The sequence below is a fragment of the Pleuronectes platessa genome, chromosome 14 (assembly GCF_947347685.1).
Source record: "Pleuronectes platessa chromosome 14, fPlePla1.1, whole genome shotgun sequence".
NCBI classification, from domain to species: Eukaryota; Metazoa; Chordata; class Actinopteri; order Pleuronectiformes; family Pleuronectidae; genus Pleuronectes; species Pleuronectes platessa.
This window is the reverse complement of record NC_070639.1, coordinates 23,278,882-23,306,086: the sequence shown is the minus strand read 5'-3', so window position 1 is coordinate 23,306,086 and position 27,205 is coordinate 23,278,882. Positions and strand designations below refer to the sequence as shown.

The 27,205-nt window shown below is 43.4% G+C and overlaps 4 protein-coding genes across 8 annotated transcripts in view; all 4 read left to right on the top strand.

Annotated features, from left to right (window-relative positions):
- Positions 1-1,381: 1,381 nt before the first annotated feature.
- Positions 1,382-27,205, top strand: part of col6a3 (collagen, type VI, alpha 3) — a 66,076-nt gene continuing 40,252 nt past the window's right edge. For 2 of the 4 annotated variants that reach the window (XM_053440544.1, XM_053440543.1), the window contains exons 1-7: positions 1,382-1,747; positions 8,182-8,291; positions 8,778-9,410; positions 10,877-11,473; positions 12,026-12,625; positions 13,092-13,721; positions 13,833-14,426. In XM_053440544.1, coding sequence (XP_053296519.1) covers positions 8,207-8,291; positions 8,778-9,410; positions 10,877-11,473; positions 12,026-12,625; positions 13,092-13,721; positions 13,833-14,426 — 3,139 coding nt within the window. In that variant the 5' untranslated portion in view covers positions 1,382-1,747; positions 8,182-8,206. The remainder of the gene's footprint in view (positions 1,748-8,181; positions 8,292-8,777; positions 9,411-10,876; positions 11,474-12,025; positions 12,626-13,091; positions 13,722-13,832; positions 14,427-27,205) is intronic. The other 2 variants (XM_053440545.1, XM_053440546.1) reach the window with 2 other exon arrangements.
- LOC128456393 (collagen alpha-3(VI) chain) lies at positions 14,730-20,693 on the top strand. The gene is made up of 7 exons (XM_053440547.1): positions 14,730-15,124; positions 15,579-16,160; positions 16,694-17,296; positions 17,516-18,118; positions 18,610-19,203; positions 19,349-19,933; positions 20,082-20,693. The coding sequence occupies exons 1-7, from the start codon at positions 14,860-14,862 to the stop codon at positions 20,690-20,692; spliced, it is 3,843 nt and encodes a 1,280-aa protein (XP_053296522.1). The 5' UTR covers positions 14,730-14,859; the 3' UTR covers position 20,693.
- On the top strand, positions 20,824-25,133 carry LOC128456399 (collagen alpha-3(VI) chain-like). 2 transcript variants are annotated; one of them, XM_053440556.1, is made up of 4 exons: positions 20,824-21,397; positions 21,505-22,934; positions 23,029-24,453; positions 24,548-25,130. In XM_053440556.1, the coding sequence occupies exons 1-2, from the start codon at positions 20,824-20,826 to the stop codon at positions 22,143-22,145; spliced, it is 1,215 nt and encodes a 404-aa protein (XP_053296531.1). In that variant the 3' UTR covers positions 22,146-22,934; positions 23,029-24,453; positions 24,548-25,130. The 2 variants fall into 2 exon arrangements, with proteins under 2 accessions (XP_053296531.1, XP_053296530.1); XM_053440555.1 differs by lacking the exon at positions 20,824-21,397 and having other exon boundaries at positions 22,154-22,934; positions 24,548-25,133.
- LOC128456397 (collagen alpha-3(VI) chain-like) lies at positions 25,125-27,205 on the top strand. Its single transcript, XM_053440553.1, has 2 exons — positions 25,125-25,972; positions 26,067-27,205. Exons 1-2 carry the CDS (start codon positions 25,348-25,350, stop codon positions 26,711-26,713), a joined length of 1,272 nt encoding a protein of 423 aa, XP_053296528.1. The 5' UTR covers positions 25,125-25,347; the 3' UTR covers positions 26,714-27,205.

Genomic DNA, 27,205 nt, shown 5'->3' with positions numbered 1-27,205 from the left:
CTCGGCCGTGAGGTGGAGTGAAGTGAGTTCCACACAGCTCACTGACCTCTGGGAGGGAAGTCTGTTTTAACTCAGTGTCAGACAAATACTACAGGAATCCTCCAAAGTGCTGCTGAGAGTTCCTGTCTCTGGACACGCAGACAATTGTGTAGTTCATTGTTTATATTCAAAGTATGTTACATGTAAATTCAAAAAATATATACACAAACTCAGCGGTCAACTGCCAGTAAATCAAATAAACCATAACACCAATCTGAGATATGCACAGCTGTTTTCATTGCCATCCATCATCTTCTCTTTTGTGGGTCGGGGGGGGTAGGGGGGGGGGGTGCAGATTGCAAGCCAATCAGAGGGCAGAGACACCCTGTCCGGTGCTGGGTAGGATGTGTACAGTAGTTTTATCAGATGTCTCTCCACTGAAAATACTTCCTGCTGCTGCTATTTCCTTCGTGCAAAGTCCAAATAGTCGAGTAACACAAATAAAACCTATCTCAGCTTTAAAAATTATTGTGTCTTTAAAAGAACTTTGACATTTTAGAATACACGTTATAATTTGCTGGGACCTCAGAGAAGTAAGATGTGTGTGTGTTTTATTCCATCTGCTGCCTCCACATTAATCTGATTTAATCTGTTTATTCTGCAAAATGGGCCTCTGTAAGGAGACAGTAATAAATGAAAATCAACTCAAGTCCTCGGCCACATTCGCTGTGACGCATTTCATTTTGCAGTTGCAATAAACAGCAAAGTTTGTGGCTCTGTCTTTCTCCTGAAGCAGCGTTCACATCTTCAAACCTCGGCCAGAACGCTGTCTCCCACATTCCTGTGAGGCAGATTTAAGAGTTCACTCGTTTTATTTGCTGACACTTGTTTCCAAGATGGCCCCCGGACAACCCGTCATATCTGTCAGCTGGCGAGACACTGGGATGTGAACTGACGTAGTTTACTGGGATGTGAACTGACGTAGTTTACCGGGATGTAAAGTGACGTAGTTTACAAACAAACTTCAGGATGAACCTGCTTTGCCAATTCATGCTAATTAATCAAATTATAATGTCCTATATGTGAATACTTTTGCTCAACTCTGGTGTTACGGATACGGAATAATTTGTCTAACAATAGGAAATTTCTTTAGATTCTTTAAAACCAAAATGGGAGTCGAACACGACCTACAGGCTTGAACAGCGGCTTGTCAGAGGGGGAGGGAGACTTTGCTCGATGTAGGAGAAGGTAAGGAATCACTCCTGCTCCAGGTTTGTGACATCATCCTCCCCACTGCTCATGTCCAGACCAAACAGGGCGATGTGTCTGCTTTTCATTTACTCCTTTAAGTCCCCTGCTCGCCCTCTCCTCCTCTCTCCCTCCTCTCTTTCTCTCTTTTCCTTTCTTTAGGGAAAGGGGGAGGAGGAACAGCGAGGTGGCAGCACTCCAGGAGTTTGGAAGTTTGTCCCATCCCAGTCTTGAACTCAGCACCACAGCTCCTCTGGTTTGAGACTGGAAGGGTGTCTGTCTCTTTCTGTCTCAGCCGTTTCCCTCCCCCCCCCTTCACTCAGGACCCCTTCCTCTGTAATCAGGGACCTTATCACTGCTCCGCTCAGCCACCGTCCCTCGGGAGGTGCTGGAAAAGCCAGCGAGGGGAATTTACCAGGAGGATAATGACCACAAGTCCAGCTTGCAGGCATTTTACATAAGTGATTTTTCTTTCTTCTCAAAAAACAAATAAAGTGGAGCACAACTACTTCAGCTCAGGGTAAGTTTCTAAGTTTGATATTTCGGAGAAATTTGCAGAGAAAGATTCTTGCACACTTGAATTTTCCCACTTCACAACTGCGTTTCTAGTCATAACATGTGAGCCTATGATGGATGTCATAACTACAGCGTTGCACAGAGGTTTTGGATTCTAGCTCATGAATATGAGACAGCATGCGTTCAGCAGCGTGACTGAAGCCTGTACTTTAGTGGTGAGAGGGCAGGAGGTGAGCTGCAGCCAGGCTGAAGGAGGCGTCCTCAGCAATGTCATGTTGCATGTGAGTGGAGAGGAGTGCCTGCTCTCCTTTTCTCTCTCAATACGTTTTTGCCATGCTACTCTGTGTGTTTGACATTCTTGGGATCTGACCCCAGATCAATGTGGGAGCTGTGTGCCTCTTGTTCCATGCGAGCAGCAACCAGTAGAGCCTGAGAACAATCGATTATTGAATTGTTCAGTAGCTCCTTCTTGTGCAAAGTCTTTCAGTGACTCAATCGATCATTCACTTCATTTGCAAAGTCTCCACACACCCGCAACCCGAGAGCTCCAGAGAGGAGTGACTGGACGAGTAGATGTTTCCACTGCAGCAGGAGCCAGAACCACACCCTCAGAAACCAGTGCAGCAGTGGAAAAGTGCGAAGAGAGTCTTTTCCATACCAGTGGCCAGATGCACCAGGAGAACCAGAAGGGTTTCAAACCAGTGGGCAAAAAAGATGGACTGTGTGTTAGTGATGGGTTGCAGGGTTTAATGGTCCAGGTGTAAATCATTAATCTTCCACCTCTTCTAAAAGGCTTCCCAGGCAGCGAGAGGAATCTTTCACTCTGTGCATCTGGGATTTGCTGCACAAATTAAGTTGTTTTATTCTTCTGAGTCTCAACATAATGAAATTACAGTGGACATTTCCTTTTATTAATAATTCTCCCTGAGCTTCTTCTTCCACATAGTTTTGTGTTTGCATGAAATCGGTTGCTAAGACCCAGAAGGGACGAGCTTGGCCCCTGGTGAAAAGCAGAATGGAATCTTGGTGTGCGCTCCAGATTTGGTTTTATCTGAAGTATTTACACATAATTTACTACGAGACAACGCAGCTCCTCTCGGAACATCTGAGCTCCTCCTGGCAGAGATCCACCGCGATGACTCTCAGGGTTTCAGGAGATGCAGCATTAATCAGGATTCGTATGTTTTATGGCCGTTCACCCGCTCCAGCTCTTTTCTTTTTTCCCCCTGATGCAGCACAGATGTCTGCTAGGACGGATTTTTTTTTTTTTTAAACAGAGGTCTAGTTTCAGAGAAGAAAAAAAAACCCATAGACAATTGCAGAACTATGCACAGGTTGGAGGTCAGGGCACCGTGTACTTGTGGGAGAGTTAGTTTTTGGAGCCAGCTCTGAACGTTCCAAGGTCTCGATTGAGAAAATAAAGTTCACCCTAGTCTCTGAAATGACCTCATCTTACTAACTGATCCCCCTCAGCTGTGAACGATGGATATCGAGTTCCTTGCAACAAGCTGTTTTGTCATGTGTTGCTTTTATAATAACTAATACTGCACGAGGGTCAAGCTGAACATTCAAACTCAGCCCCATTTCACTTATTGGCCATTGTTCTTGAGCACACATCTGCTGGGTGCCAGATGTGCTAATGCACATCAGCTGTGTGGAACCGCCTGCCCAGCCCCCCCCCCCCCCCCCCCCCCTCTAAACTCCATCATCCACCTTCCTCTCACGTGTGCCTCACAGACCCGTCGCAGCGTTTCCACCTGAAATCGCGGGTCCAAACAGTCACGTAACAGATTCCTGCATGCAGAGGATTTCTATATGAAAGTCTCAGGTAGAGTTTGAAGCCCTGACTGCTTGAAGCCAGCGAGGGGCAGTGTGGAGCCGTCTCACAGCCTGGAGCAGCTCCACAGCCGCATCCTCTACTGTCTCACTGGTCTCACTTGTCCACTTGCACACACAAAAACAACTCATTAATTGAATGAACGTTTGATATTCACTCCATGTTGAGCTGATGGAGGAGATCTCTGGGTCGTTGGTCACTAACTGCTGCAGCATGTTCACCAGCTCCCTCGTTAACTTTATTAGGCTTCTTAACGAGGCCCGGTGGGGGGGGGGGGGGGGGCTTCTTCAGTGGGAACGAAGCTGACCAGACTAATGAGACTGAATCAGATGAAATAAAACAAATCAATGAGCTGATGGATTCTGGAGGAGAAGTGAGGGAGGCTGCAGAGTTCTGCTGATTCATTCTCAGTGGGCGTGTCCATGGAGGCGGCTACTTTCATTGATAGGCTCAGTAGTCATGTGATCCAAATATAAAAAAATATAGATTATATCTGCTTTAGGTATTTGCTTGATTGATTGATTGATCTGACCTGCAGAGGGTGAACGTGCAGTTAGTAATATTACAATCTGTCAGTGAATCTGATGGAAGCGTGTGCTGCTGTGTGTGCGTGTGTGTGTGTGTGTGTGTGTGTGTGTGTGTGTGTGTGTGTGTGTGTGTGTGAGTGTGTGTGCGTGTTAGTGTGTGGTCTTCTATAAATGAGTGTGTGAGGTCCAGCTGCCAACATGCTCCAGTTTGCTCATGGACACCAGCGTGTGGAGCTTAAGGGATAAAACTAAAAGATGAAAATGGCTCCTCATCTTTGACTCAGATTGATGATGATGATGATGTTGCACATGTATGGAAACAGGCTAAAACTACACGGAGCTCCTGGAGATTTCATGTTTGTTTGGGCGGTTGTGGCTCAGGAGCAGAGACGGTCATCCACTCAGCAGTAGGCGGTTCGATCCCTGGCTCGTCCAGTCTACACCACCAGGTGTCGTTGAGCAAGATACTGAACCCAGGTCCTCTCCTAATGTTGGTGTGTAAATGGGTGAAGCACTTTGAGTTGGATCTATATTAATACAGTTTAATAGCTTTCTAAATCCCCTATATTGTTTTAAAAAGATTTTCTGAATGGCCATCCATCAGAAGCAGAGACCAAAATGTCAGTAACAGCAAACACATTCCGATTCCCCCCGAAGCTTTTGGATCTTGTCCATGGGACATTGATGATTAATGGTCTGGAAGGATCACATATACTTGGAATGGAATTAATTTGAAATGAAACTGTGCCTCAATTTTCACAATTTTGAAGATGTGAAGTTTTTTATTTGCGCCTGGGAAAGAAGGAACATACAAAGACAGAGTAATACATTTTTTGCTGAATGAAAAATGTATTAATGAAGTGATTGAATTATGTATGAATGTCAGATGTTTGGTGCTGAGAATTTGAGCTGAGAACTTAATTATTATTTAAAGTTGCTGATCAATATTGGTAATTTACACTAGAGGGCAGATTGAGCTAAGTAAATAGTGAGCATGTCACCCATTGTACCTTCACATTAAAGCTACAATAATCAGGTGATTATTGATAACTTCATTCATTTGTTATTCAGGATTAAATGACACTGGTTCAGTCCAACTGCTTCCACCACAAGAAGTTGCTGTCTGTGACGCCCCCCCCCCCCCCCCCCCCCCCCCCGTCCTGATATTGATTTAAATGTACCTCAGCTGTTAGTTAATACCAAAAAGTTCCACAGATCAACATAAGTCTGTGCTTTGCTGACATGTTTAGATAGTGAGTTAGATATTCAGTTTGTTCTCATTAAAGCAGACAGTTTCCTCACTTTCATCCTGATTTCAGTCTGTAGTGCAATTCCCCCGGCTGCCGCTGTTTAGGATGCTTGAACGAGGGAAAACAGGAGTCCACTGTGCTGCTCTGTTTTCCTCTGTGGCGGCGAAGGGAAACCGTGGTGTGGACACACTGCGCGGCCGGGCCTGGCACACGTAGCAGAGAAGTGGCTTCTGAGTGACCTGGAGTCACGTGAGCACGAGTGGAGAACACAAACATCTGCCCCACTGTCCAGGGGAGGTTACAGGTCCTTGAAGTGAAGGAGCTGGGTCATTTGGGGCCGGTGACAGCATGTCATGGAAATATACTTCCCATTGCCAAAGTGGATTCTGGTCAAAGAATATACTGTTCACCTTTCCTTACCTTGTTAAAATGGCTTCCGCAAAATGTGTGTTTTATAAGTGAGGGATTATCAATGGATATCTAGATAATAAAGGAATTTATGACCAGTTCATGTTCACAGGTTGACACTGATATTCATCCACAACAAAAATCTGCTGCTGCCCCCTCCATCATTTTCTGTTTGTTTATATCCCTCTGACTTTAACTGTATTTTCAACATTCCTAAAATGATGTTGTTGATCACACAACTCATATACAAATCCACTGTTACTCCTCCACTTGCAGACTTGTATTCTCCTGTTGCATAAACACTGGACACAGCAAAGTACAAACATGTAGTGTTGCATTACAAACTTCAGCCATGAGTACTGTTCATTATTCATAAAGAGATTCATGTTCATTAAGACCTGTGCAGCCTGGGATGTAGAGTTTGGCCACTGAATAACTGAGTGAGACAAATTCCTCCCTGTTTCTTTTCATTTGAAGTCACTGCAATGATGAACTTGATTCATAGTTGAAAAATCCCTTTAATAGTAGAATATTTGTATTTTTCTATTGACTGGGGCACTACAGGGAGCATAACATAAACCAAGAGAAGCAGACTTATGCCTGGAAGTTTGCTGGTTTGAGGCTCTGTGTGGGTTGGTGCCCTTGAGCAAGATCCTAAACCTCCAACTGCTCAGCGGCCAAACATAGGACAGTGGTTGTATGGGAGTGTGTTATTTTGGGGGAAAAAGCAACAAATGAACCAATCCACAGCTTTAAATATGGTGTTTAAAGACACACACATTGAGTTAAAGACACAACATGACGTTAACATCTTCTCCACTTTACACAAACTCCCTGTGACTTTATGCTCCATTGAAGAAGCTCCGGACAACAGATGAACGGGACATTGTACACTGTAGAAAAAGCTCATTCAGTTCAAATAAAGTAGAAACACTCATTTGGGAGAAATGATGCAAACACCACTTTCCGTCCCTCCCTCCTGAGCCCAGAGGAAACGAGTCTACGTCTTATAACCGTTACTTTCCATCATTTAGCCCAACGGGGAAGATTTCACCGCTTACAGGCTGTGTTTACCATCTCACTGCGTTTTACTTCGCTGAATCCCTTTTATAAGTCTGTGTTTATTTGCGTTGGTGAAACCCTGATTGCAGAATGACACGTCTGCCAGATCACAGCTGGAGGTTTTTGGTGGATTTGGGTGGCATTTGTTTTTTCTCACATTTCAGTTTTACAGTTTTCGGTTTGCGTCAGTGTGTTAAAATGAGTTCTCGAGCTCAGGCAGCGTTAACGAGCTGCTGGAGCCACGGAGTCACCTCAGGTGCTCTCAGATGTTACAGATTAGCTGTGTGTGCATGTGAGCGCTCCAGGACTTAGTGAGGACTGGTGTGAGTTTGAGACACAGAAAGTGGAAATTGGTGACGACAACCCCAGCGCTTCTCTCTGGGCTAAGGAACAATCATGATTATGTGTGTGTGTGTGTGTGTGTGTGTGTGTGTGTGTGTCTGTGTATACACTTTGAGAATGATTTGGCTTCAGTTTTTGTTCGCAAATCATGAATGAACAACTTTGTTTTAAAAACAATTCACTGCTGGCAAATACAGTTGAGGTTACATTATTAATTTAATTTGATTTGGAAGATTTCCTCTGAGGTTAAATAGCTAAACTCAAAAGGTTTGTTTTCTTTTCTCAACTTGACGCCCTGACTGAACACGGTCAGATCAGTGCTCGGCCGCCTTCCCTTCAGTTCCTGAGACATTACTGAAGAATCTGAAATGAATACAACCCCCCCCCCCCCCCTTCCTGCTGTCAAACAGGACTTTGCAGACCAACAAGGCAACACTTATTTTGTGAGGTGGAAAGTTCAGTCCATGCCGAGCAGAGTTAATTACTACAGCACACAGGCAGGTTGTTTTAACATGTGGTTCTGATCAGTACCACCGCTGTGGCTCCCGGGCCTGCACTGATGTCCTCAGGTCAAACAGTCTGTGGGCATGAAAGGGTTAAAATAAGGTTAAAATAAGGATTTAAACAATCAAGAGGTCAGGTTTGGAAATGGCACCTTTTTGCCGTGTTCATCATCATCTTGGAATTTGAACAAGGGGAACAAGCTCTCCTCTGCCTGGTGATAATGTGATGTAGTGAAATGGTTTGATAGGCAACTCAGTTGTTTTCACACTGCAGCAGTTACATTGCTCATCTTTCTCTTATGTGTTGTGTGGAAGATGAAATCTTTCCCTCTTGGCTAAATATGCAAAGTTGTGGTCAGGCTAAATTAGTGAGTTTATTGTTTCATTCCAAAAGGGAAAAATCCCTGCAAGTAAAAAAAAAGGTAACCAAACTGCTCCAACAGCCCAAACTCCATGTGAATATGAGTTGAAAACCTTAAAGCAGTTTTTTGTTGTTTTTCATTTCACAGGCGTGGCCTCTTCTCTCCTCTGAAGATGAGGCGGCACCGGTTGTTACCGCTCTGTGCGCTTCTGGGCGTCCTGTTCGCAGGATTCCTCCCAAAACTCGATGCTCAGGAAGGTAAGTTGAACCAAGTTAATCTCAGCAGTGTGATCATTTTGTAGAGGATCTCTCTCTCTCTTTTCAGCAAAGCTTAGTAGGTTATGAATGTGTTGGTAAAATATTTAATCTGCATCTACACCTGTTCGAATTTATGGTTATTCTAAATGAACAAAAACATGTACAAAGTATAGAATGTATTTTTTCACTCCGATGAGCATTGGTGGTGAAGTTACTAGATTGAATACGATGATATTAAATGTTATTTAAAAAACGGTTTATCTCAGTGAGAGAGAAACATTTAAATGAGATCCCAGAAGCGGAATTCCAAGTCCAGTCGGATGCTTTTGATAAACAAAGCAGAATGATTCTGTCAAAGTTAGAATTTCATGTAAAACCATGACAGTTAAATTCATGTTTTGGTGCTAAAACAATGTTTTGGTACCAAACGCGAAGCATCTTTTCCCCTGGTCTTTGATTCTGTCCTCTACACACTCTCTTTTGAAGATTGTGCACAAGGGTTGGCAGCAGATGTATACTTTCTAGTGGATTCATCCTGGAGTATTGGAAAGGAGAACTATGAGCATGTCAGACATTTTCTATACAGCTTGATACAATCGCTGCACCAGGTTGGAGAGGACAGGTTTAAATTTGCCCTCGTGCAGTACAATACCAGGCCCGAGACTGAGTTCCAGCTCGACCGCTACCCAACAACACAGGGTGTCCTGGCACACATCAAGCATATGTCTTATCGTGGTGGGGGAACCCGCACTGGCCTGGGCCTGGAATTCTTGATACGTACACACTTGACCATGGCATCGGGCAGCCGTGCTGCTGAAGGCGTGGCGCAGGTGGTGGTGGTGCTAACAGACGGGCGATCCCAGGATGACGTGCTGGAGCCGGCTCAGGTCCTGCGGATGGCAGGCGTGGAGGTGTTTGCAGTTGGAGTTCAGGATGCAGTGGAGTCGGAGCTCAGGGAGATGGCTAGTCGGCCTCATGACACTCATGTTTTCAGTGTAGATTCATTCCTCTCCTTGCGGGACATAACCCAAGATTTAGTAGTGGGTCTTTGCGGCGCAGTGGCCCAGTCATGGGGGGCTCCGGTGGCAAATGAGGCCCCTGTGGCTGGAGGAGGGACAGGTAATGAAATGGGACCAGTGTCACTACTATACTAATATGTGAACATGTGCAGGCGGGAGATGCTGCATATGTGGTCACGTCTGGAATTTATCATTAACACATTATTACATGTTTTTTTTTAACCACAATAACTTTTCACTACCCACCTGCAGAATTAACATCACGTGGTTCGTCTTAGCACATTCACTGTACCCCTAATACTTTACAAATCACAGAAAGACTTGCATGTGATTGAAACACCTTCTGCATCTTAGAGTGTTCACGTTGTTATCCAGGGACATATATGCTGTGTAAGGTCACATCAAATGTGGATTCAGTAAATCATATTTGAAGCTTTATGAATATTCTCCCCGAGATGCTGTTAAAACTGATAATTAATAAAGTTGTGTTGGATCAGCAATAATCTAACTCCCGGTTTTAGACACACATTTCTACAGCTGTAGGTGAGAGGACACATTTAGACACAGCAGCAGAATAAAATGATAAAATGGATTAAACAACATCTCAGATTAAAAACATTCTTTGATGAAAAGGATGATCTCAAACATTAATACTCTTAAAAAGACCTCACTCAAAATCAATGAGCTTTTAACAATAGCTAACCAAGCCCCACTGCTTACATGTCTTGCATATGTATGTTTGTCTTAATCAGTCACAATGTCTATTTGTGTGAAATATATATGCAATATTGTGTATTTGAAACAGTGATGAACCTGCCTGGATCCATCTTTGACACTGCTACAGAAGAAGTACTTGGAGAATGCTCTTATACGCAGATTTCTATAAATCATGTCCATTATATTGAATGAGAAGAAGAAGAGTCCAGTATTAACATTCTCCAGTACAGTAAACTGTCAGCACCAAGGATGGACCACAGGGTCATGACCGGTCGTTTTATCTGAGGTCCATAACAAGAGTCTGCATGGGATGGCTGAACTCAGTGGAGCTCATACGAAGGACAAGTCCTTCAGTCACAGTGAAACTTCCTTTGGCCATTTGTCACAATTACTGTAACAATCAATATTTATGTTTGATTCCATTGGTTCCATATTGTGCCAGAGTGCTAATCTGCCTCTGCGTTACAAAGCTGTTACACTGCTTATAACCACGAAAAATTGCTTTTACATCATTGTTTATTTAGAGGTTCATACAAAGCACCACACCACTTGAAACTCATCCCAAAATGATTGTGCGATTGGCCAGAAATTCCGTTACGTTGCACATTACATTTGACAGCAATCCTAAGAAAACAGCTCAGCATCACTTCAGGAAGTCTCCCTGGTTCAGCCTACATGCAGTATGATGTGTTTTTCACTGTTGTTGTTGTGATTATTTGTTCACTCTGAACATCACTTGACATTGACATGCCAGCACGAGTTTTCTGATTTAATTCTTTCTCTCTGTCCCACCATGTTAACGCTTTCACAAGTTCCATTTTGTTGTGTTCTCTCTTTCTCTCCTTAAAGCACAAGATTCAGCCGACCTAATAATCTTAATTGATGGATCACAGAACGTTGGAGCGGCGAACTTCCCCTTTGTGCGTGATTTGGTTTTGAGAATCATTGAGCGCCTTGATGTGGGCATTGACACCGTTCGGGTGGCCTTGGCCCTATACAACTCCAACCCAGAGATAAAGTTCTATCTAAATAGCTATGAGAGCAAATCGTCAGTCCTGGAAGCCGTGAAGGGCCTTGCCTACTCAGGGGGCGACGAATCTAACCTTGGGGCTGCCTTGGAGGAAGTGGCCGAGAGCCTATTGGGCGAATCAGCTGGGGGCAGGGCAGATGAGGGTGTGCCCCAGATGCTGGTGGTTATAAGTGCTGGGTCATCCACAGACGATACTGGTGCTGGTGACCGGGCCCTTAAGAGGGCTGGCGTCATCACGTTCGGCGTGACGATTGGTGACACCGCCACTGCAGATCTGGAAGTAGTAGCTACAGACAAAAGTTTTGTCCTGTTGGCCCCTGATTTCAGAGCAGTGGCAAACATGGGTGACCAGCTGCTCCCATACATTAACGGGGTGGTCCAGCGCACCATTATAGTTCATACTGAGTTCACAGAAGGTATGTAGCTTCTCTGTAAATGTTGATGGGGCACTGTGGTTTTGTAACGGGAATAAATCAATTGCATGAACTCATAATTCATATAATTTATTGTACAAGGTAAGATATGTTTGTGCTTAACATTAAATTGCTTTATTTTCAATTGTGATTGGAGCATTTGACGGGTGGTAAAAAAAAGTTCAAGTGAGAATAAAGAACTCTGTGTTCTGAGCTGAAATATTTTTTAAATTTAAATTAAAAGACATTTAAGTTTGGTTATTCATTATGGAGAGTTTATGTTCTTATTTCAAGAGTAACTGTTTATACAAAAACATCCATAAAATAAATACATTTACATGATCAAACATGTAGAAGGCATCGCTTTTTTTTGCTAGTTTGTCTGTATTAGGTAACACACATCCCGATTGATGGAATACAAATACAAAATATAGATCTAATGACAGAAAATCCTTGGTAGCATATTTTAACTCAATATTCACAGATTTATTAACATTTATTGTCTAAAACTTTGTTTTTATTCTGATTCATGTGGAATTCTTCCTTTCTTTTCAGTCTTGGTAGTTGGAAAACGAGACATAATTTTCCTCATCGACAGTACCATGGGTGCAACGCTAATCAACTCCGTGCGCGAATTCATCAAGCGGTTTATCGACCGCATGCCAATTGGTCCCGATGATGTTCAAGTGGGCGTGGCCATGTTCAGCAATAACCCTCGCCTCGAGATAGATCTCAACTCCCATGGATCCAGAGATGCCTTGATTGCCGGCTTGGGCGCCATCAAACCAAGACCTGGACAGAGTGTCAATATTGGAGCAGCTTTGGACTTTGTGCGAACCCGAATGATAGTCCCCGAGAAGGGCAGTCGTATTCAACAGGGGATACCGCAACTTTTACTGCTGTTGACCAGTAAAAAGTCCAGTGACAGTGTGGAAACACCTGCCAGGGAATTGCAAAAAATGGGTGTCCTGACCCTGGCCGCAGGCTCCAAGGCTGCTGACGAGCAGGAACTGAAGCAGATTGCCTTCACTGAGAGCATCGTGTTCATGCTGAGGGACTTCCGTGGACTGCTTCGCCCACCCATCCCAGATCCAATCATTGGTGCACTCTCCACTCTAGCTGGGGTGGTTGTGACTGAAGTACCCACAGAGCCAGGTGTTGTATTCCAATCATATCGCTTACATTTCAAGGAAAAACAAATGCAGGATTTTAATAGCATGTAAAATTGGTCCATTAAAATTGTAAATTATCTGTGATCTGTGAAATTGCTGATTGAAGTCAACCCTACTGAACACATAGGGGAGATTTTGGACCATTTGTTTATCAAAACAACAATTTGGTAACAAATGCACCATGATACAATTAGAGGATTGGCTTTTTGAAAGTTATACAATGGTGATGTCTTGCAATGCATTGACAGAGTGGTAGACATTTGCTGATGATAATGATGGAAGTATAAATGTCCACCAAAAAACACTACAGGACGATTTTCAGCAAATGTTGAGTTGGATTCCCCAAAAATTAACCAAATGATGAGCGCAATTTACACTCAGTTGGTGTTAAACATGAGACATCGTATTACAAATGAGTGATTCTTTGTTTCTTGTGCTTTTTTCCTCAGTGGTGGAGATAACCACAGTGCAGACTCAAAGAGTGATCAGAGACATTGTCTTCCTTGTGGATGGCTCAAACTACATCGGCAATAATAACTGGCCCTATGTGAGAGACTTCATGATCAATGTGGTCAACCAGTTAGATGTACGCCCTGAAAGGGTCCGGATTGGCCTCGTGCAGTTTGCTAGAGATCCAAGAATTGAATTCTATCTGAACAGCTACGAAAACAGAGAAGATGTTGTGAATAAAATCTCTCAACTCAGGCTGACTGGAGGCTCAGTTTTGAATACAGGAGCTGCCATGAACCATGCCCTTGCCAAAATGTTTTCGGCCTCAGCCGGGTCACGCAGGAAGCAAGGAGTCCAGCAGGTGTTGGTTCTGATCACAGGTGGTCCATCCCAGGATGAGGTCAAGAGCGTAGCTGATAAGGCGGCTCTGGAAAGAGTTTTGACCTTCACGGTCAGTTCTGGGCAAGCAGATGAAACCCTCCTGAGATCAGTGGCCTTTGTTCCAGATTTGGCTTATCATGACAGTAGCTTCTCTACTTTACCAGCTATGGCAGAAGTCATCATGCCAAAGTTGATAACAGTGGTTGGCGATACAGATGTGACCTATATAGAGGAAACAGAAGAACCTGGTGAGTCTCTTTCAATATAATAAATGTTGATAAATGACATGAATGTGATGTCAGAATATCAAACTGTAATGAAAAGCTTCTTTGGTAACAGTTAATTTTGTTCTCCCTTAGTTACTGTTCAGGGAATGGAAAGGGATGTTGCCTTCCTCATTGACGGCACAGACAATGTTCGAGCAGACTTTGCCTACGTCCGGGATTTTATAATTAAAGTAATTGAACCACTCGACATTGCGCAAGACAGGGTAAGGATTTCAGTGGTTCAACATAGTGAGAGGCCAACCGCAAGTTTTTTCCTAAACACTTATCAAAACAAAGAGGAGGTGATAAGAGCTGTCAACTCATTGGCACCCGTTGGTGGACGAAGTCTCAACACAGGCGCTGCTCTAAGATTCATGAAGGACACCGTCATGTCTGAAGCGAACGGCAGCCGAGCTAAGCAAAACGTCCCTCAGTTTCTAATCGTTTTGACTGGAGGCAGGTCCAGGGACAATGTGAAGGAGCCTGCTGGTCAATTGAAGACAGAGGGAGTCGTACCATTTGGTGTTGGTGTCAAGGATGCAGACCCAAGGCAGATTCAGGACATTTCACACAACCCTTCCTTTGCCTTCAATGTGAAGGAATTCAGTCAGCTTAGCACTGTACCACAAAAGCTCAATAACTACGTGAGCCTCCCCAGGGAACAGCTTACCGTTGTCCTGCAGCAAGGTAAGACAAATCTAGATTCCTATTTGCATGTTGCTGTTTTGATGGCTGTTTTTATGCTGTATCATGATAACTGTCTCTTATTTATGTCTTAGAACAAAGTGATGCTGTAAAAAGAGATTTTGTGTTCCTACTGGATGGCTCTGATAACACACAAGATGGATTCCCAGATATAAAACTCTTTATTAAGAGCATAGTGGAGAGCATCTCTGTCAGTGAGGGCCAAGACAGAGTATCTGTTGTTCAGTTTGCTGATAACCCCAAGGTCAGCTTTTATCTAAATTCTCACAAGACAAAGACTGACATCCTAAATGCCATTGAAAATTTAAGGCACAGGGGAGGAAGGCGCCTTAACATTGGGGAAGCTCTCCAGTTTGTGAGGCACAGTGTCTTCACTTCCTCCAGGGGCAGTAGAAGACTGGAAGGAGTTCCCCAAATGTTAATTCTTCTAAGTAGCAAACCATCTACTGATAATGTAAGAGGCCCAGCCTTTGCTCTTAAAGAGCATGAAATTGTGTCAGTGGGAGTTGGAGTGGGAGATGCCAGTCTTTCAGAGCTGGAAACAATTGCCTTCAAACCTGGTTTTACATACAAGGTCACTGGTTTTTCCAAGTTGCCCTCAATCCAATCACAACTCGTTGCTACACTCAACATAAACAAAGGAACTCAGGAAACCGAGACTGGAATCTCGGATTTAGTAGGTAAGATTTCACCTTGAATCCAATTTCATGCCTAAAATTAGAGGACAGTATTACTAAGTATTACTTTTAATTGATGATAAGATGAATAATTACTTATTTGGTGCATCATTCAATTGCATGATATTTATAGATGTATTCTTTTTTGAGAAATGTTTTTTTTAAATTATTATTAGTATTCTCTCAACATCTCTGCAAGTTTCTTCTATACTTCTTTCTAATTATTTTCTTTAATGTTCCTTTGAAGACCGATCAATATGTGTCACATCTTTTTGACTAAAAGATGGTTCTTTGGCAGTTCTACAGGTCATCTCTTTTTGGGGCTCAGATTTTGTCTTTTTGTCTGAGCTTCTCACTTTCTCATGCTCATGAATAAGCATGAGTCTAAAAATGTCTTTAACGTGCAGTCCGTGAATTCTTTCTTTCTTTCTGCACATGTATCATCTTGTTGATGCAGGGAGCGAAAAGAGGGACATAGTGTTTCTCCTTGATGGTTCAGATGGCTCCAGAAACGGACTTCCTGCTTTTCGAGAATTCATCAGAAGAACGGCCGAAGAGCTCGACATTGATGGAGATAAGGTTCGAGTGGCAGTTGTATTGTATAGCAACAACGCGACAGTTTACTTCGACCTAAAAACTCACAGATCCAAAAAGGCCATCATCTACGCTGTGAGAAGTCTTCGCCATAAAGGAGGAAGACCTCGGAACACCGGGGCTGCTCTACAGTTTGTGCAAGACCATGTTTTTACGGATTCATCCGGGAGTAGAAGACTAGACGATGTCCCTCAGATTCTGTTTTTACTTACTGGAGGCAAATCCAATGATGATGTGACCAGAGCTGCATCAGACCTAAAACAAAATGGTGTTCTATCTTTGGCCATTGGAATGAAAGATGCTAAACAACAGGAGCTTCAAAAAATTGCCTTCTCATCCAGATTCCTTTTCAACCTGCCTGTCTTTGGTGAACTTCTGTCCATTCAGCCGGAGATTGCTGCATTTCTACAGTCGAAAATACCAATTGAGCCTCCTACTGTTGTAGGTAAGAAGTGTCCGTGATTCGTGGTCGGATCATACTCCTGCTTTACTGCAGGTCTTTCATAGTTTGAACCGAAATGAAACTGCATCCTCCTCTGATGCATACCAGTCAATCAGTTTCATGTTCCTCAAACTACCTCCACTTGCTGATGATGCTTTTTGTTTTGCGGCTATCATCCTTTTTCTTTACATATCTTGGAGAGTCTTTTGTGACAGCCACATATCAAATGTCATTTCCTTCAGCTATTCTTAAGCTCTTACTTGAGCCAATGATAATGACATCATTGATGAATACTCAGAATTTCAGAATACTGAAATCGTTTTTTATCAGCTTCTCCATCTTTCATTTGTGAAAGAGGAATATGCGTCTTGTAGTTTTCCTCAAAGTTTCTTTTCTTTCTTCTGGCATCTAACACCTTGCTTGCAGTAATTAGTTTGCATTACAATTACTCTGTCTTTACCAACCTTCTAAAGTGTAATTATTGCAACACTGCTGATTGTCGGGTTATTAAACAAGGTTTTCCTGTTCTTTTCTAGTTGAATTAGAGTCCCCACAGAGAGACATAGTCTTTCTATTGGATGGGTCAGAAGGCACACAGAGAGATTTCCCAGCAATGAAAACTGTTGTGCAAAGAGTGGTAGAAACCCTCAGTATTGGTGAGAACAAAGATCGTGTTTCTGTGGTCCAGTATAGCAGCGATCCACGGACACATTTCAATTTAAACACTTACATGGAAAAAGAAGATGTCCTCAATGCTCTCCAGGAGTTGACCCACAAAGGGGGGAGTCCACTCAACACAGGCGCAGCTCTAGAGTATGTGAGAAAAAATGCTTTTACTGACTCCTCCGGGAGTCGGCATCAAGAAGGTATCCCTCAGATATTGATTCTGCTGACTGGCGGAAGATCTCGAGATGATGTTGCAAGTGCAGCTGTGGCTCTAAAACAGGGACAAATTGTTCCTTTCTGTATTGGCACCAGAAGTGCAGACATACTGGAGCTCCAAGTGATTGCACATAATCCTTCCTATGCTTTTTCTGTGCCTCAATTTGATGATATTGGGAGCATCCAACAACAACTTGTGTCATTTGTGAGAAGGGTGCCTCGACAGCAGCCAAGACTAAAACCACATAATGTATTAGGTAAGACTATCCATCTATCTGTCTTTCTATCTATCTATCTATCTATCTATCTATCTATCTATCTATCTATCTATCTATCTATCTATCTATCTATCTATCTATCTATCTATCTATCTATCTATCTATCTATCTATCTATCTATCTATCTATCTATCTATCTGTCTATCTATCATAACTTTATGTGAAACTAACTGAGCATTATCTTTGTGTTTGTGAAAGGATCTGCAGACCAAAATGAATCCATTCAGCGTGATATTGTATTCTTATTGGATTCTTCAGATGAAATGCAAAATGAATTTCAGCCAATGCTTGGCTTTGTTGAGAGGATGGTAGCGAAACTCAATGTGGACGAGAGCAACGACCGCGTCTCAGTCGTGCAATACAACAGGGAAGCTTCTGTTGAATTTCTTCTGAACACATACACAACTCGGCAAAATGTTATGGCCAAAGTGCAAAGTCTGAGACATAAAGGAGGCAAACCCCTCAATACTGGTGCAGCCCTCCAGTATGTCAAGGATCATGTTTTCACAGCCTCTTCTGGAAGTCGACATCAACAGGGTGTTCCTCAGATATTGGTTCTCTTCACTGGTGGACGCTCCAGTGATGATGTCAGAAATGCGGTAGAACAGTTGAAAGGATTTGGCGTGATGGTGTTTGTGGTCGGGACAAAGAACGCAGATATCCTTGACATTCAGACTATTTCACAGGAGTCCGGTCGGGCTTTCTTTGCAGCAGATTCCAGTGATCTTTTAGGAATTGAACAACAAATATTTACTGCTACCAAGAGGGGTGCACTTCCTGCTCTCACACCAGGATCACATGGTAAGACAAGACAAGGCACAGCATGCACCGTGCATTGTCTGACTGATGTAGATCATTCATTTTAAATTTCAATTAAGGTTGAATTACAGACAGTTACGGACTCGTACCTGTTTGTGGCTGTTGGATCCATTGGCCATCAGATCACAAACACATTGGACTGTGAAGTGAATTTGAACCGTGGGAACAAAACATGTTAGTTTATTAAGACAAAAGAAAAAAAGATTAGCTTCTTTTGCAGTAAAAGGTTGTTTTTAATAAATTCTTGCAGAAACATACAATTATTATTTGGCTATTTCTTGAGATTCATCATTTCTGACCATTTCATTGGAAGTAGTAACACACACCAAACTTTGTGATTTGGTCTTAAGTACTGTTATAGGCTCATAGAGACAGTTATAGATGCAGGATTATTAAACATTTGCAGAAATAAAGCACTTTTCATCACAAATTAGATCATCAACCATTTTCTTTAAATGCTCCTGTGATTACAGATCCCAGCAGAAGAGATGTTGTATTTTTGCTTGATGGTTCTGATGATTCTCAGCAAGGCTTCCAGGATATTAAAGACTTTGTGCAGAGAGTGGTGGCAGACCTACACGTCGATGCAAACAAAGATCATGTGGCTGTGGTTCAGTATAGTAACACGGCACAAATGAATTTTGACCTGAGACATTACTCAGCAGAGGAGGATGTGCTTGATGCAGTAAGACGTCTAAATCATAAAGGTGGTTCTCCTCACAACATTGGAGCAGCTCTGGAGTATGTGAGGGAACATGTCTTTACTCCAGAGTCAGGAAGTAGACTCCTGGAGAGAGTTCCACAGATACTCATACTTGTGAGTGGTGGAAGATCTGGAGATGACATAAGAACCTCAGTGAGAATGCTGAGAGAGATTGGTGTCATGGCAATTACCATTGGAACAACCAATGCAGACACCCTAGAGCTTCAAACAATATCTCATGAACCCAAATACTCACTCTCTGTCACTGATTATGAGGAACTTCCCTCTGCTGCACGGGATATATTATCATTGTTAAAGGAGGCTTCCCCAAATACAGAGCAAACTGCTCCTGCTAAGGATTTTGGTAAGATTAACAGTTTCTACCTTTTCACTTAAAACATTGTTTAGTAAATAAAATTAAAAGAGGAATCATAGTTGACTATATCAGAGCTGCTTACCTGCACAAATTCGTATTGTCTCTGTTTCCAAATTTGTCATCTTTGTTGCAGATTCAAAGAAAAACGATGTTGTTTTTCTTGTTGATGGATCATATGACTCACGAAATGGTTTCGAAGAGATTCGAGCTTTTGTAGAAAAAACAGTTGAAAGTTTAAATCTCAGGGAGAACAGAGACCAAGTGGCTTTTGTACAATACAGCCGTGATGCCACAGCCAATTTCTACTTGAACTCCTATGCATCCAAGAATGATGTGCTCAGTTCCATTCGGACAATGAGGCACAAGTTGGGACGTCCCCTCAATATTGGCAAAGCACTGACTTTTGTCAGAGACAACGTCTTTGCTGCTTCAGTCGGAGGCAGACATGCAGAATCAGTCCCTCAGTATCTGTATGTGTTCAGTGGTGGCCGATCAGGGGATGATGTCAGAGGACCAGCACAGTCACTCAAAGAAAATGGAATAAAGACTTTTAGTTTTGGAACAAAGAATTCTGATACATTGGAAATGCAAACCATCTCTTTCACACCAGCACATTATTTCCCTGTGACAAACTTTAACAACCTGCAAAGCATACACTCATCAGTGGAAGCAACTTTGAGGGGCACTCAAGAAACGACTGAATTCCCAACCGTTATTGGTAAGAAGTGGAACTATTAAATTGAGCTTTAACATTTTAGAGATGTGAACCTAAAAGTTGTATTATTATATATCACAGATATATTAAAAAGGTTTCTTTCAACAGTAAAGATGTAGTGTTGTAAAATGTTTGTTTGTATCCATTTCAGACACTTCCACAATTGCAAAATTAGATCTTCAGAGTGCAGATATTGTTTTTCTCTTGGAGGGATCTGATGAAATGCGAGCGAGTGAAAAAACTATTTTGGACTTTGTCAGAGATTTTGTAAAGCCATTGGAAATTGGTCCCAGCAAAGTACAAGTTGCTTTGATTCAGTACAGCAAAGAGCCCACTGCTGATTTTCACCTGAACACGTACTCACTGAAAGACAACATCATGAGTCATTTAAGTAATGTCAAACTGAGAGGAGGTGTCACCACGAACACCGGTGGAGCTCTTGATTATGTGAAGAGCAACGTGTTGTCTGCTTCATCTGGAAGCCGAGCCCGGCAGGGAGTCCCACAGATACTGATTCTCTTAAGAGGGAGAAAGTCAGAAGACAACCTCTTTGGTCCAGTGGAGAGACTGAGAAAGGCTGGAATTGTTCTTTTCAGTGTCTGGGTAAAGAATGCAGACAGACAGGAGATGGATCAATTGGCACAAAGTTCAACGGAACAGTATTTTATCAAGGAGAAGTCTGACTTCCCTCTTTTGAGTGAGCAGTTGCTCTCAGCCATTGCATCTCACAAAGGCACATCCAGCACTGGTGTAGGTGAGTGACAATAAGTATTATTAAATACTTTTGTGTGTGTAAACCATACAAACTACATTCCAGTTCAGTGGTTATCCCATATCCGTCAAATTATATGATTACATAATCATGTGATTGTTTTCTAGGTTCAAGGTCCAGCATGACTAGAGACATTGTCTTTCTCATTGATGGATCTGATGATGTCGGAAGCAGATTCTCTGCTATACGGGAATTTGTTGCAAAAATGGTTGACAGCTTTGACCTGGACCAAGGAAAAGATAAAGTCGCTGTTGTACAATACAGCAACAATCCTGAGCTCAATTTCAATTTGAATACTTACAATACAAGAGAGGAGGTTTTTAATCATGTCACAAGCCTAAAACCAAAAGGTGGAAGGCCCCAGTATATTGGAAAAGCACTGCAGTTTGTGCGGGATAATGTCTTTGTTCCAAATGCAGGGAGTCGACGTAATGAAGGTGCCAAACAAATACTTATTGTATTTGCTGGTGGAAGATCTAAAGATTCCCCACGTGGCCCAGCAAGTATGCTCAAGGCTGCAGGGATTGTCACTTTTGCAGTTGGATCAAGATTGTCAAATTCAGCTGAACTGCAAGTCATTTCCTCTGAGCGAAATTATACTTATTCAATTTCTGACTTTGTTAGTCTCCCTCGTATACAGCAAAATTTGATGAGTCATCTTAATCAAGTGGGAGTTGAGGAGGAAACTGAAGGAGGTAAGAAGTCAGAATTTTTGAATAATCATTCAGATGAAAAAACCTATGGTGGATTGATATTTTAAATCTACTGTATTTTCATCGATCCCATTTATTTTCATTGACAGTGCAAAGTGATGAAAAAGGAAGAGACATAGTTTTTCTTTTGGATGGATCCGATTCAACCAGAAATGCATTTTCAGCAATTCAGGATTTTCTGTACAACATAATTGAAAGATTTGAAATCGGGCTGAAGAAAGACAGAGTTGCTGTGATTCAGTTCAGCAATTTGACACAAGCTGAATTCTTTTTGAATTCATTCACGAGGAGGGAAGATGTTCTTACAGCTGTCAGAAAGCTCTCACACAAAGGCGGAAGACCCCTCAACACTGGAGCAGCCCTCCAGTATTTGAGGGATAATGTCTTAACAGCCTCTGCAGGAAGCAGGCGCCTGGAAGGAGTTCCACAGGTGCTAATATTGCTAAATGGTGGAAAGTCTTCTGACAACGTAGATACCCCAGCCTCTGCTCTCAAACAGCAGGGTGTCTTTGTAATTGGCATTGGAACAAGCAGCTCTGACATTAATGAGCTGCAGAAGATATCCTCTGACCCTAGTCTCACTCTATCAGTGACTGAGTTCACTGAGCTCCCCAGTGTCCAAGAACAGCTCTCCTCTGTAATGAGCACAGTACTAGTGAGGGCCACGCCCGTGACACCAGCAGTAACCGGTAAGAAATTGAACACCTTTTACATTCCAAGATCAGTGTAGTAGGCAAATTGAACCATGCTAGAGTGCATTTCTCCTACTTAAGGTCAGCCAGTGCCACTTTTATATGACAGTTGTAAAAACTTTGACAGAGTCAGTCCTAAAAGTTGAGGTTAGCTTTCATTGGTAGACTTTCAAACAGAAACCTTTTACGCTATGACCTTAACATGTCCCAATTCTTATGTTCCATAGTGGAGAAACAGCCAAAGGGAAGAGATTTTGTGTTCTTGTTGGACGGATCTGATGGTACTAGAACTGGATTCCCAGCTATGACAGACTTTGTCCAAAGAGTTGTAGAGACACTCAGTGTGGATGACAACAAAGACCGTGTCTCAGTGGTTCAGTACAGCAGAGATCCAGCCGTCCAGTTCTATCTGAACACATACAGGACAAAGGGCGAGATCTTTGACACCCTCAGAGGTTTGAAACACAAAGGCGGAAGACCCCTCAACACTGGAGCAGCCCTCCAGTATTTGAGGGATAATGTCTTCACAGCCTCTGCAGGAAGCAGGCGCCTGGAAGGAGTTCCACAGGTGCTAATATTGCTAAGTGGTGGAAGGTCTTTTGACAGTGTTGATGCACCAGCCTCTGCTCTGAAAAAAATGGGTGTCTTGATCTTTGCCATTGGAACCAAGAGCTCTGATAGCACAGAACTGCGGAAGATAGCCCAGGATCCAAGTTACGCTCTGTCTGTGCCTGAATTCACTGACCTTCCCAGTGTCCAACAGCAGCTTCAGTCCTCTGTGGAGGATGTGGTTATTGACGTCACCCCAGAGTCACCAACTGTACTTGGTATGTTTACTAGCACAGCCTCTTGCCTGAAGGGCTACCTGACTTGTCTAACCTTGCAAAGTTTTAAATTTGTTCCCGCTCTATCTGTTCTCAGTTGACAGTGCCAAAAAGGATATTGTATTCCTTCTGGATGGTTCTGATGGCACAAGGAATGGCTTCCCTGCCATGCGTGATTTTGTTGAGAGAGTGGTGGAGAAACTGAATGTGGGAGAAAACAAAGACCGTGTCTCTGTGGTCCAGTACAGCAGAGATGCAGAGGTCCATTTCTATCTGAACACATACACCACCAGAGAGGATATTGTGGATTCGGTCAGGGGGCTGAGATACAGAGGAGGCAGACCCCTCAACACTGGGGCAGCCCTCCAGTACGTCAGGGACAACGTGTTTACAAGCTCCTCTGGAAGTAGGCGCCAGCAAGGTGTTCCACAAATGTTGATCCTGCTAAATGGTGGAAGGTCTTATGACAACGTAGATACCCCAGCCTCTGCTCTCAAACAGCAGGGTGTCTTTGTAATTGGCATTGGAACAAGCAGCTCTGACATTAATGAGCTGCAGAAGATATCCTCTGACCCTAGTCTCGCTCTATCAGTGACTGAGTTCACTGAGCTCCCCAGTGTCCAAGAACAGCTCTCCTCTGCAATGAGCACAATGCTAGTGAGGGCCACGCCAGTGACACCAGCAGTAACCGGTAAGAAATTGACAAAATTTTACATTCCAAGATCAGTTTAGGAGGCAAATTAAACCATGTATGATTGCATTTCACCTACTTAAGGTCAGCCAGTGCCACTTTGATATGACAGTTGTCCAAACTTTGACAGAGTCAGTCCTAAAAGTTGACGTTAGCTTTCATTGGTAGACTTTCAAACAGAAACCTAATTACGCTATGACCTTAACATGTCCCATTTCTTATGTTCCATAGTGGAGAAACAGCCAAAGGGAAGAGATTTTGTGTTCTTGTTGGACGGATCTGATGGTACTAGTACTGGATTCCCAGCTATGAGAGACTTTGTCCAAAGAGTTGTAGAGACACTCAGTGTGGATGACAACAAAGACCGTGTCTCAGTGGTTCAGTACAGCAGAGATCCAGCCGTCCAGTTCTATCTGAACACATACAGGACAAAGGGCGAGATCTTTGACACCCTCAGAGGTTTAAAACACAAAGGCGGAAGACCTCTCAACACTGGAGCAGCCCTCCAGTATTTGAGGGATAATGTCTTCACAGCCTCTGTAGGCAGCAGGCGCCTGGAAGGAGTTCCACAGGTGCTAATATTGCTAAGTGGTGGAAGGTCTTTTGACAGTGTTGATGCACCAGCTTCTGCTCTGAAAAAGATGGGTGTCTTGATCTTTGCCATTGGAACCAGGAGCTCTAATAACACAGAACTGCGGAAGATAGCCCACGATCCAAGTTACGCTCTGTCTGTGCCTGAATTCACTGACCTTCCCAGTGTCCAACAGCAGCTTCAGTCCTCTGTGGAGGAAGTGGTTATTGACATCATCCCAGAGTCACCAACTGTACTCGGTATGTTAACTAGCACAGCCTCTTGCCTGAAGGGCTACCTGACTTGTCTAACCTTGCAAAGTTTTAAATTTGTTCCCGTTCTATCTGTTCTCAGTTGACAGTGCCAAAAAGGATATTGTATTCCTTCTGGATGGTTCTGATGGCACAAGGAATGGCTTCCCTGCTATGCGTGATTTTGTTGAGAGAGTGGTGGAGAAACTGAATGTGGGAGAAAACAAAGACCGTGTCTCTGTGGTCCAGTACAGCAGAGATGCAGAGGTCCATTTCTATCTGAACACATACACCAAGAGAGAGGATATTGTGGATTCGGTCAGGGGGCTGAGACACAGAGGAGGCAGACCCCTCAACACCGGGGCAGCCCTCCAGTACGTCAGGGAAAACGTGTTTACAAGCTCCTCTGGAAGTAGGCGCCAGCAAGGTGTTCCACAAATGTTGATCCTGCTAAATGGTGGAAGGTCTTATGACAACGTAGATACCCCAGCCTCTGCTCTCAAACAGCAGGGTGTCTTTGTAATTGGCATTGGAACAAGCAGCTCTGACATTAATGAGCTGCAGAAGATATCCTCTGACCCTAGTCTCGCTCTATCAGTGACTGAGTTCACTGAGCTCCCCAGTGTCCAAGAACAGCTCTCCTCTGTAATGAGCACAGTGCTAGTGAGGGCCACGCCAGTGACACCAGCAGTAACCGGTAAGAAATTGACCAAATTTTACATTCAAAGATCAGTTTAGGAGGCAAATTGAACCATGTTAGAGTGCATTTCACCTACTTAAGGTCAGCCAGTGCCACTTTGATATGACAGTTGTCCAAACTTTGACAGAGTCAGTCCTAAATGTTGAGGTTAGCTTTCATTGGTAGACTTTCAAACGGAAACCTAATGACGCTATGACCTTAACATGTCCCATTTCTTCTGTTCCATAGTGGAGAAACAGCCAAAGGGAAGAGATTTTGTGTTCTTGTTGGACGGATCTGATGGTACTAAAACTGGATTCCCAGCTATGAGAGACTTTGTCCAAAGAGTTGTAGAGACACTCAGTGTGGATGACAACAAAGACCGTGTCTCAGTGGTTCAGTACAGCAGAGATCCAGCCGTCCAGTTCTATCTGAACACATACAGGACAAAGGGCGAGATCTTTGACACCCTCAGAGGTTTGAAACACAAAGGCGGAAGACCCCTCAACACTGGAGCAGCCCTCCAGTATTTGAGGGATAATGTCTTCACAGCCTCTGCAGGCAGCAGGCGCCTGGAAGGAGTTCCACAGGTGCTAATATTGCTAAGTGGTGGAAGGTCTTTTGACCGTGTTGATGCACCAGCCTCTGCTCTGAAAAAGATGGGTGTCTTGATCTTTGCCATTGGAACCAGGAGCTCTAATAACACAGAACTGCGGAAGATAGCCCACGATCCAAGTTACGCTCTGTCTGTGCCTGATTTCACTGACCTTCCTAGTGTCCAACAGCAGCTTCAGTCCTCTGTGGAGGAGGTGGTTATTGACATCACCCCAGAGTCACCTACTGTACTTGGTATGTTAACTAGCACAGCCTCTTGCCTGAAGGGCTACCTGACTTGTCTAACCTTGCAAAGTTTTAAATTTGTTCCCGTTCTATCTGTTCTCAGTTGACAGTGCCAAAAAGGATATTGTATTCCTTCTGGATGGTTCTGATGGCACAAGGAATGGCTTCCCTGCCATGCGTGATTTTGTTGAGAGAGTGGTGGAGAAACTGAATGTGGGAGAAAACAAAGACCGTGTCTCTGTGGTCCAGTACAGCAGAGATGCAGAGGTCCATTTCTATCTGAACACATACACCACCAGAGAGGATATTGTGGATTCGGTCAGGGGGCTGAGATACAGAGGAGGCAGACCCCTCAACACCGGGGCAGCCCTCCAGTACATTAAGGACAACGTGTTTACAAGCTCCTCTGGGAGTAGGCGCCAGCAAGGTGTTCCACAAATGTTGATCCTGCTAAATGGTGGAAAGTCTTTTGACAATGTAGATACCCCAGCCTCTGCTCTCAAACAGCAGGGTGTCTTTGTAATTGGCATTGGAACAAGCAGCTCTGACATTAATGAGCTGCAGAAGATATCCTCTGACCCTAGTCTCGCTCTATCAGTGACTGAGTTCACTGAGCTCCCCAGTGTCCAAGAACAGCTCTCCTCTGTAATGAGCACAATGCTAGTGAGGGCCACGCCAGTGACACCAGCAGTAACCGGTAAGAAATTTACCAAATTTTACAATCCAAGATCAGTTAAGGAGGCAAATTGAACCATGTTAGAGTGCATTTCACCTACGTAAGGCCAACCAGTGCCACTTTGATATGACAGTTGTCCAAACTTTGACAGAGTCAGTCCTAAAAGTTGAGGTTAGCTTTCATTGGTAGACTTTCAAACGGAAACCTAATTACGCTATGACCTTAACATGTCCCATTTCTTATGTTCCATAGTGGAGAAACAGCGAAAGGGAAGAGATTTTGTGTTCTTGTTGGACGGATCTGATGGTACTAGTACTGGATTCCCAGCTATGAGAGACTTTGTCCAAAGAGTTGTAGAGACACTCAGTGTGGATGATAACAAAGACCGTGTCTCAGTGGTTCAGTACAGCAGAGATCCAGCCGTCCAGTTCTATCTGAACACATACAGGACAAAGGGCGAGATCTTTGACACCCTCAGAGGTTTGAAACACAAAGGCGGAAGACCCCTCAACACTGGAGCAGGCCTCCAGTATTTGAGGGATAATGTCTTCACAGCCTCTGCAGGA